The 11,352-nt window shown below is 39.5% G+C and overlaps 1 protein-coding gene across 1 annotated transcript; it reads left to right on the top strand.

Moving 5' to 3' along the window:
• Positions 1-422: 422 nt before the first annotated feature.
• Positions 423-9,988, top strand: LOC306743885 (equilibrative nucleobase transporter 1-like; the record flags this gene model as incomplete). Its single annotated transcript, XM_079226450.1, has 11 exons — positions 423-612; positions 896-997; positions 4,240-4,316; positions 5,691-5,783; positions 5,878-6,017; positions 6,283-6,401; positions 6,597-6,677; positions 7,224-7,331; positions 8,328-8,514; positions 9,645-9,768; positions 9,878-9,988. 11 exons carry the CDS (start codon positions 423-425, stop codon positions 9,986-9,988), a joined length of 1,332 nt encoding a protein of 443 aa, XP_079082576.1.
• Positions 9,989-11,352: the final 1,364 nt, after the last annotated feature.

An 11,352-nucleotide genomic window follows, 5' to 3' on the forward strand; every position in this document is an offset into this window, starting at 1 on the left:
GGAGGTAAATTTGGTAAAAAAGCCATGTTTGCTCGTTTTATTTGATTCCTATTGTTGTTCAAATGAAAGTTTTATAATTTTCCAGCAGCTTGATGACGTTAACCTTCTCATTAAAAGTTTTTTTATGGACTTATTTCAAACATCTGAATTCATGCAGAACTCCATCTTTCTTTGGAAGACGACTGACCTTACTGCCTGAACTCAAGCAGCACATTTTATGTCCAGATGTTTGTCTTGCTGGTGTCACTTTAATATTTAATATTTAAATAATTTGAATGTGTCATGCAGATTGCGTTCTTTTTATATGAAAATGACATTGCTTTAAAAAGGTGCATAGTCAAATGTATTTGTCTTTGTTTGGCTTGTGGACAGGACTCCAAAAAAATATTTTTTGTGAATTATTTTCCTGAGTGTGAGGAACCATGCCGTGTGATGTGAGCAGCGTGATGGTGCGCCGCTACATCACCTTTTTTACGGGTTTGTTGGAGTGTCTGTGTTTTGCCGGAATGGTGTTCGGATGGGCTTCTCTGGTTTTCGTCCTGAAGACGGAGGGCTACTTCAGCTCTCTGTGCCTCAACACCACAGCAGTCAATACAACAACACAGGTCTTAGGTCAGTTTCAATTCCACCAAAATTAAATTAAACCTTTATGTAGGACCCACCGACCATCATTGTCACCATCATTGACACCTTTTTAACCACAGGTGTCAATGATGGGGCTGCATAAAGAGTAGAAATTGATTAAAACTCACATAATCAAAACTTCACTGAACTTCATTGATCTAAAAAATATAAATTAACTCCCGTATCAAGAGTTGATTTGACTACAACTCTTGATACGGGAGTTATGAAGTCCTCTTGGATCCTGATACTCATCTGTTTTATGTGTCTACAGAGTGCACTAAACAAGATGAGCAGTTCTCTCTTGTTTTCACCATCGCCTCCTTCATGTATTCTTTCCTGGCGCTGCCCAATGGCTTCCTCTTTGACCGCTTTGGTACTACAGTGGCTCGGTTCTATGGAATGTGAGTTTAATCACTCAATAGATTTAAAATTAGGGATGCATCAATACCACTTTTTCAGACCAAGCACATTTGGTTACATTTGAGTACTTGCCGATACAAGGACCTATATGAGTACTTAATAATATCATTATAGTTCTAACAATGACTTTGAAAATATGTTTTGGTTTCATTTGGATGTTTCGAAGACATGTGCAAGACATGTCTAATTTTTTATTAGAGTCATAGCGCCACCTAATGGCAACAGGAAGTGAATATTTCTATACTTTGGCTTGTTTCTCTTAGTCGGTCAATCAGATCAACTTCCAATTACTTCTAGACAAACATAAGACTTTCATGACGCCAGCCCACAAAGCTTTTGATGTTTCGCGAAACGCTGTTGCCGTGGCGACCCATCCTTCGCGGTCAACAACAAAGTCACTTTCGAGGGACTAGGCATGCTCGACACATAGCTAAACTTGGCAGACACAATTAAAGGCAAAGATGTAGTTACCTGATGTGATTGGAATGACTCAAAATGGCACTTTGGCTCGATAGCGCCCCCTACAAATATTCAATTAAGCAGCCCCAGCGCTACGGTTGACCTACATGTATGAAACTTGCTAGGAATATGTAACACATGTAAACTTAAAAATAACTCTCTTGGGACCATGCTCTAAACTGTACAGGAAGTCAGATAGCGCCCCCTAAAAAAACGTGTTTTTTTTTGACAACCTGTGAGTTGTGAAGGCCCACAGTTTTTCCCCCTATCACCAATTGACCTGAAATTTGGCACACATGTCCGGTTGTGTCTGCTCTACAAAAAAGTACGTGGTCGTATTAAACTCCGCCGACAGAATTTCAACTTTTTTTCATTTTGTGAAAAACAATTTTATTCCCAAATCTTCCTAAACGCTGGGTTCAATTTGTACAAAATTCTCTGTGGATCATTAATTGTTAAATTTCATGAAAATATATCAAAAGCTTGTTTGTGTTCAGAAGAAAAGGACCAATGGACTTCTCAGGAGAAAATTCAACTAAATTCAACAAAGCAGCCCTCGCAGTACGTTCAACATAGACATACACCATTTGATAGGCGTATATACCACATATCAACTTACAAATAAGTCTCTTGGGACCATGCTCTAAACCGTACCAGAAGTTGGCCAATTTAATTTTCGTCCTTCATTTCTAGTTCAAATTGCCATAGTTTCCCAGTAGGTGGCGCTCTGACTATGAGTTCATATTGGCATGCAGAAGTCTTCCAGCCATGCCTCTCATAAAGCATGTTAACTTTGGAACAGTTTTGACAAAGTACAGTGGAGTTACAACAGCTTGCTGCATGATCACGAACCACATGCAATAGTCGTCACACCACTTCCACGCCGTTCCATGAAACCTCAAGCTTTTGATCACTTTTAATACTTATTTTTATCTTTTATATATATTTACATGTACAAAATATATATACATATATTCCATTTTCCAGAGGTCAACCTTTCTGCGAAAAAGAGGAAATATGTGTCTGTCATCACATCAAATGACAGAACTCAGTCTGCGCTTCCCAGATCTTTCTGCCATTGAGAACGAATTCAAGCTGTTCTCGACTCCCTTCTTGATGATGCAGAAGAAGTGAAGAGAGTCTGAACTAGAACTGATGGAGATGCAGTGAGGAATCTCTGAAGAACCAGCTTCAGTTTCTCTCCCTACCGACTTCTACTGGAGCTTGGAAAAGGCCCAAAAGGCAAAATATATATATATATATATATATATATATATATATATATATATATATATATATATATATATATATATATATGTATATATGTATATATATGCATAATTGACCTCATTTGATTCATTTGGCCATATACCTCACCTGAGTAGCTCAGACTTTCATATATTTTTCTGTTTGTGGCCCTCGGTGAAAAAAGCTTTGACACCCCTGATATATATGTATATATATATATATAATATATATGTGTGTATATATATGTATATGTGTGTGTGTATATATATATATATATATATATATACATATACATATATATATGTATGTATGTATATGTATATATATCTCCCTCTAAATTAAAGCTGCTCGCAGCTGTGACTGGGCCCTCGCTTCAAGCACGTCGGGGTAAGCCGAAGGGTTGCCGGCTCGTCCGTCCGAGAACGTTCGTATTTCCTCTCATTTTTTACTTTATGTTGTCTGTTGGCTTTTTTTTACTGATTTTTCGTAAATGAGGAAGTGTAAACGCTTCTAGATCATCAAACACAGGTCTGATTTAATACATTTAAACGGTTAAAGTAATGTAAACCCTTGTGAGAAGAGAAACGATGGACTACATTAAAAAAAAAAATCGTTATATTTTTATAATTCCATAAGCTCCTCAACATGACTGAGCGATTATAACGTTTCACTAGTTAACTAATGTAGTACCCCTAGCATTTTGCTCAAAGTACCACGTATGTAACCGTAGAGACTGTACGGATCTTCCAGTCGTAGGACTTTACTGTCGCGAGCTGCGAGAAAGCAACGGCAGTTTTTTCTTGACTTTGTCTCTTAAACGCATCTGAAAGCGCGTCAGATGACACACACGGAAGGAGACGGTCATTTGAAGTACACGTAGCTCATGGTGTGACCAAGATCTAGGTCAAAATTGCTAATTTTTCTATTTCTGAACCGAAAAACATGATTTTTGGACTGGAAAGGCTTGAAAAAGTGTCATTGCTTGTGATTATTGCGATTATTATTGCATTAGGTCTTAATCTTTCTAAAGAGGTGCAGTATAATTACATAAATAAACTTTTATTTTTTTTATTTTTTTAAAGCCAAGGAGTTGCGGATTCTTTAGAGATCAAGGACAATAGGGTCTGGTATTCATATCAAGGCCATATGAGCTGCAGAACACCTAGGTCAAACCTAGGGTACCATGTTTAAGGTACCCTAGGGTTGATGAGGTTTTCGCATCTGAAATTCATTGTTTTGTAAAACTGTAAAAAACTTTACTCTCACTCTCATACCAAAGAAATTACATCTTATCACTGGAACTTCTTTTTCACACCAGATTTCTTTACACCACGGGTGCCTTGATCATGGCCTTCTCGACTGAAGGTGAAAATCATTCCTCCATCTTTTTGATTTGTGCTCTCTCGTGAACCTCATTGTCTTAAGAAATACTGACAAGAAGTAACAGTGACTCTAAGTGTCAATGCATGTTTTTTCTTTCCCTATCAGCTTTGTCCAGCATGGTGTTCCCAGGTCTCTCCCTCATGGCAGTGGGGGGCAACTTATTTCAGATAACCAACATGCAGGTATTGAAGCAGATATTAGAAAAGATTGAAAAGATTAGTGTCGTTCTGACAGTGGCGGGCCGTCAGGGCCTTCTAAGCCTTCTCTGCTGGCCTAAACACTGTTTTATAATTTCACTTAATTTGTATTTATTTGTATAATTAAAAGTTCTATCTATTTTATAATGTACTGGTTTTTCGCGAATACACTACATGTATTATAATTATTTTCCCCTGTTAGCTTATGTTCTCATTGCACAGCTCATGTGTCATGTGTTCCTCTGCTTCAGGCCTCTTGTATGGCTCGCTTGGAGCTGTTTAACAGCACCTCTTATCCAATCACATTTCACCTCTCTTTCTCTGTGGAAGAAGTAGCCTGGTTAAACTAGATGAAACAGTCTGGACGTCTGATTGGTCACAGGGTCCGGCGTGACCATTAACATGCGCTGTGATTGGGAAAAACGGAAGTAGAGGAAATGTTCTAGTGAAGTGTGGAACGAGAATAAAAGTGGTTTCCGTCTTGTGCAAACTACGCTACATCGTGTTGTTGTTTTATTCATAAAGTGAAGTACATTGTCCATTAATGACGCAGCATCCCGTCATGCACGTATTTATGTAAACAATATCAGACGGCACTGAGGGCCCTGATCCAAAATTCACGGCCCCGCCACTGCGTTCTAAATAATCATCCAATTATTTTCATGATTAGTGTTATTTATCATAGTAAAATCAACGAACAGCAGCATATCCTCCAACTGGAGGAGCTGGATGCTCAACAATTTTTAAATAGCATGTTTGCCAATAACAACTTAATAACTGATTAAGTGAATTAAACAAAGTTTTTTTGTTTATAAATTAATTTCTATGTTTCAGAATCAGTGGTTGATATTTGCTTTGAATTGTAATTGTCAAATTATTGCAAGTTTTGTGATATTTACATTTTTTTTTTACTATTTCTGGGTGCCTGCATATGATCTCTGTCAGTCAAGTATCACCTAAACACAGAAGAAAAGACACACGATCAAGGACCACTAAGTCTAAATCAACTATGACCCATTTTTGAGGAAGGCTTATACTGAGAAAAACGGTTGCGAAAGTTTTTTCCAGAAGCGACAAAGACCGTTCAAGACGTTTCGTTCACCAGATTAAAAACAGAGGGTCTGCCCATGACGCACTTTTGTTTAAATTGTGGGAGAAAATCACAAAACCCTAATCTGTGAGGTTGAATGAGTTTGGATGGTGCAGGTGCAGAGTCCAAAATTGCACCCTCATATTCAAACAGGTGATTCAAATCAGCAAGAATACATTTTGCATTGTAGTTTAGAAAAGTAGATGCAAAAAAGCCCCACACAGACATATGCACTTAAACACAACATTCATCTAATTTCTCTCTTAAAGGTAGGAAATATGTTTGGCTCCCGTCGCTCCACCGTCATCACTCTCTATAGCGGGGCTGTTAACTCTGCACCGGCAATCTTATTTTTCATCAAGGTAAGAAACATTCCCACACTGATCTCATATATGAAATGTATTTATACTACTGTGTCTCCTGCTGTCACAACGATCTTGAGGTCTTCTCTTTCAGCTGTTACACGAGGCTGGCATCTCTCTCCTCTCCTCTTTCCTCTTCCTGTCCGCCTGCAGCGTCATCCACATCCTCAGGACTTTGTTCCTGCTGCCCAGAGACCGCATTCCCTACCCGATGCCTGATAACTACACATGCGGGTAGAAATCACCCAGAAACCACACACACATCAACTCCTCACACAAGTGTAAATAGGGCTTGTTATCATCTGTTTGTTTCAAATATTGAAAAAACATTATCTGGTGGATACCTCTATATACCTGGGTTTTTGCATACCTTGCAGAAGAAAACTTCACATCACGTTAAGTGATTGTAGTGAGTTATGATTTAAAAAAAATATTTGCAAATAATATCAAAGAACCCAATGCCCTCTATCTGTGGTGGACCCACTTTGACCTTTGTCAGGATAACCTGTGGTAAATCAAAGACTCTGAGCCTGGAGCAGTTAACTGGAAATGGTAATGCACAGACGACGACGGCAGCAACGACGACAGAGGAAGTTGAGGACACCGCTGTGAAGCAAGGTTTGTTCACTTTATTGTGGCATTGGACATTGAAAGATACAACAAAAATGAATTATACAAACTATTTATTTTCATCTTTGTTCTTTCCTTTTCTTCATCCATCTCTCTGGTTTCCCCCATCGTCTCTCTCAGTGAAAAGTTTCCGCCAGTGTGTGTTCTCCAGGTTGTATCTGTTGCACATTCTTTGGTTGGCAGTGATGCAGCTCAGACATTACCTCTTCGTCGGCACCCTCAACTTCACGCTGCACCGGCTGGCGGAGGGGGACGCTTCCCTGGGTAAATCCTCACTACATCATGTCTGCCTGTCTTTGCAAAGATGGACGCATCTGCAAACGTTTCCCAAAAACAGAAGAAAAAAACTTTCATAGGGAAAAAAGGGACGAAACCTCCAGGAGAGCAACAGAGGAGGATCCCTCTTCCCGGATGGAGAGAGTGTGGTAGATGTCATGTGTACAGAATTAATTTCACATTCACTCTGCTTTTTACTTTCTGCTCCTTTGCCCTAGCATCACAATATATACCAGCCTCAATACATATCAGCCTCCTCTGTTGCTTAGTTCGTCTGGTATTGCACCGCAACTCGACAACGCAAATGTTTTGAAGGTTCATGTTTCCGCGTTCCCCATGTAGTTACTGATGCCTACGTCCTTGGTAATGTCTGGAGACACAGATCAATCTGATCGCTTGTAATTAACAGTGCGGACAGTCTGTCTTCAAGTTTTGATTTGAGAAACAAGTCGGATTTGCTTGCACTCTGCAAGTAGTCATATTCTGGTCGACCTTTGTCTCTCACCATCTTGTCCTCGCTGTGTGTTCCTGCAGTGAGTCAGTACACCAATGCCTTTGCTATAACGCAGCTGTGTTCCGTGCTGTGTGCTCCCTGGAACGGCCTCATCTTTGACTGGCACAAGGGCAAACCTCGTGTTGCAGGTAACGTACTCAAACCTGCAAACTCATAAGGGGTGAAAAAGGCGACAGCGGGTACTGCACTCCTTTCTGTTTTGGGCTCCACCTTCAGGCCCAGCTCCACCTCATCTCTGCCCTGCATCAAGCTGCGCTAGATATATAACGTCCTCTTCCTTAAACTCTTTCATTCGGAAAAACGGACCACATCATCTTATCTGGGCCTCTTATGACCACGAAATCACGTTGTTGGCTAAGCCCAACTATTACGGCATGTTTCATCACGTTAGGTTTTTTCCAAGCAAGTCTGAACTATAACAGAACATGACGTTAGCTAACGTGATAGCAAAGCTGACTAGCTTGCCATTAAAAAACTGGATGGAGGGAAATTAAGACGCTGTAGACATCTTAACGCTGATTGGCCAAGATTTGACACGTCACATCAAAGATGTTGTATTGCAAAGATCACAACATCGGCTTTTCTCCGTGTCTCACTTCAATCTCAGAAACGCTGGCTGGCCAGTTGACCCCCCTCCCAAAAAAACTAAAACAAAAAATCGGATCTACACGATTCACGTGGATGACATATTTTGATTTCAAAATGGCGAATTTCGACGAAAGTTTGCAGGTCTGCATACTAATACTGGTAAGGACTAGTAAAGAATCCAACAGGCCACAGCCATGGCAGACCAACTATCACATAAGATATACCTTATTACAAAGTGGTGCCCAAATGTCTAATCATTTACACAAATATATGTCTATCTAAGTATTCAGGTTTTTTTTTACATTAGTGTTTTGCATACTGAATTAACAGATTTTAAAATTTGAATAAGTCAAATGTGTGTTAGATGATAGCAAATGTGCCCCAGGGAACCACTTGAGCCAAATCTCTAGTGTTTAGTTGATATAAAAGCCGACAAACAGTGCAGTGAATAGGTGTCTTTGTGTACTCTGTTGTGTCTGTATGGACATGTCAGATTTGTTTTTGGAGTGTCTTTAATTGTGTGTGTCTGTTTATAGGACAGAGTGAACAGGGAGCAGTCCTGAGGGCCGCGATGCTTTCTCTCATCCTGACGGTGCTGCAGTGTCTGGTGTTCTCAGTGTGTGCCACCATCCCGTATCTGCCGCTTCAGTATTTCACCTTTGTTGTGCAGGTGTTCAATCGCGCCTTCATCAGCGGCGGCAATGCAGCCTTCATGAGTGTAGCGTGAGTATTTGCCTGAACCACCAGATAAAACCCACAAGACCTCGCACATAATTGTAACTTTAAACGGAGAGGACTTTTCTTGTGTTCATTAGTTCACCAAGATACATTTAGAATGTCGCTTCTTCTGCTATCGGCCCGGCAGCTAAACTTCCCTGTAAATTTTCAAAAGACTTTTGATAATTTTTTTTAATTTTCCAAGCTTTAGAAATAAAACTAGATCATACTTTGACACTCAGTCCAACTTCTAATTTTCATCAAACCAAAATCATTATTTTTGTTCTGATGTGAAAATGATTTTCTTGCCTAAATCATCTGCTCATGATATTGGCCACCTCTGGTAAAATGGCCTACATCCTCAGTTGAACATATCATGTGATTCTACCCCTATACTATAATGGCCTATGTCAAGAGTGTGACTTAGGCTATTTTAGACAATCTGACTTAGGCAAATTCACAAGCTTTTAAGCTAGCCATTTAGTTAGCAATGAAAATCTCACTCGAACATAATATTAGTAATCATAACATAATTTGACCGTTATTACAGTATGCCTGTTGTGCAGTGTCTAGAGGCAGCTTGTGCACCCCGATTACATTGGTATTAGTTGTTTGTGTTTTTCTGAAAAAATGACTTCGGACATTATTTTAGGAAGGTGACGAAGAATCACGTAACAATATCAATAAGTCACAGGTGCAAGAGATGCATGTTTGTGTTCACAATAGGACTAAAAGATACGTAAAATGCCAAATGTGAGTTTAATTAACTATAAGGAGAGGGACTTGATAGACAATTTTAACTGAAAAATGGAAACTGGTGTAAAAGAGTATGACATAGTTCTGATTATGAATAGTCTTTGCAAGAGACGTTATAATTGTTGAGAAATACTGTTCATTAACAAACATGTAGAAGTGTTCTCATATCTGCTTTTAACTCATATTGTGTTATAAACTATTCATTATAGATCTATATACGGATAGGTTAGTGTTAACCTTTTATCTTTCAGGAATAAGCTAATGCTTAAAGATTCTTGGATTTTCCTTTTCTACTTCTTACTTATCTTTTACCTCTTCTTTCTCTTTGCCGTGTGTGTGTGTGTTTGTGTGTGTATGTGTGTGCATATGTGTGTGTGTAGTTTCCCACCGTGCCACTTTGGGAAGCTGTTTGGTCTGCTCAAGGCTCTGGCCGCATTGTTTTCTCTGCTGCAGTATCCCTTATTTGCTCTGGTGAATGGACCTCTGAAAGGAGACCCTTTATATGTGAGTACAACTATAAATCTTATTCTGGTCCTTTTCCCCCCTAATAACCATCTTCATGAACTCTCCTCTCACTGCTTCCTGTTCCCTCTCCCTTCGTTTTTGTCTGCAGATGAACATTGGTCTGACGCTGCTCGTCCTGCCCGCCTTCATCCATCCCCTCTCTGTCTTCCTGCACGTTCGTAGTCTCACCTCCGAGCGACCCATCAGTACTTCCTCTTAAAGTCTGTCAAATGAGGCTTGCACTTAAAATGTCCTTAATAACGCTCTTAACGTCTATTATAAACCTCTTCAGCTCGTTTGACCCAAAATAAGTGTGTGATATGAACTTAAGTAGTATGGTAAATTTAATGATTTCGAAGTGTCCTTAAGCAAGACATTGAAGCTGCATAGTAACCCATCCTTAATAATTTAAGAGCAGTGGGCAGCCTCGGGAGGCACCCGGGAAGCAACATTTCTCTACTGTGGGATTAATTATTATCTGTGGTGGAAATGTATCATGAGTACAATTATTCTTAAATGTGTAGTACTGAACTCTTCAGTTCATCTTGGGAGGAAAAGGGGCAAACGTTTCAATAATAATTGTTGATGTATAAAACTCATGTTCACTCCTCAAACGCTGATTCGCCCTCAAACAGTCTCTTTAATTCGATAATTGCGTGTGGACGCTCCTCTTCAAAAGGGAGCATAGTTGAATGTGATGTGTCGGTGTTGGGAAAATGTATCTCTCTTTCTTTAAATGTGCCTGCTGGCAGTAGTATACAAATTAATATATACTTATGAGGATATATGTACTGTATGCACATATGTGTCATGTACTATATGTGTGTATATACATGTATGTGTAGATTACCATATAACTAGGAGTTTGAATATGTGTATGGGCAGATCTGTATGTATGTATTATTCATAATCAGAAATTCAATCATTTGACGCAGTGAAAATACATTGTGTGTGATTCTCTGTATTCTTATCACAATCACCTTAATCATTTTCTACAATAATGATATGTATGGTGTACTAATAACACTGTCATTTAATTATGAGTGCTCTATGGGATTTGTTATGGTGATTTTTTCAAACTTGCTTCGTGGAACCGAAAAGCCTGACCTGCGTCATCTTTCGGGCTGCAAGAAAGAGTCGATAAAATTTGATTATCAAAAGAGTTGGCAACGAATTTCATTATCGATTCGTTGTGTCGCGCGATTATTACGGCACTCAATAAATTGCGGAGAAGAAAAAAAAGAGTCGAGCAGAGCAACTGGCCTGCCAGCGTGTCTGAGATTGGAGTGAGACACGGAAAATAAAGCTGAGGTTGTGATCTTCGCAATAAAACATCTTTGATGTGACGTGTCGAGTCTTGGCCAATCAGCGTAAAGATGTCTACAGAGTCTTCATTTCCCTCAAACTTGTTTTTAATGGAAGCTAGTTAAAGTTACTTTATGTTCCGTTACAGTTCAGTCCTGCTTGGAAAAAAACGTAACGTGATGAAACATGCCGTAACCCCGGTCTGGTTCAGCTCACGCAGTCACTCGTTAACATTAAACCGGCACACCTGCGGATCTGGCTGCAGGTTTTTTTTAGTAG

This window comes from Taurulus bubalis (genome assembly GCF_910589615.1).
Source record: "Taurulus bubalis genome assembly, chromosome: 11".
Lineage (NCBI taxonomy): Eukaryota > Metazoa > Chordata > Actinopteri > Perciformes > Cottidae > Taurulus > Taurulus bubalis.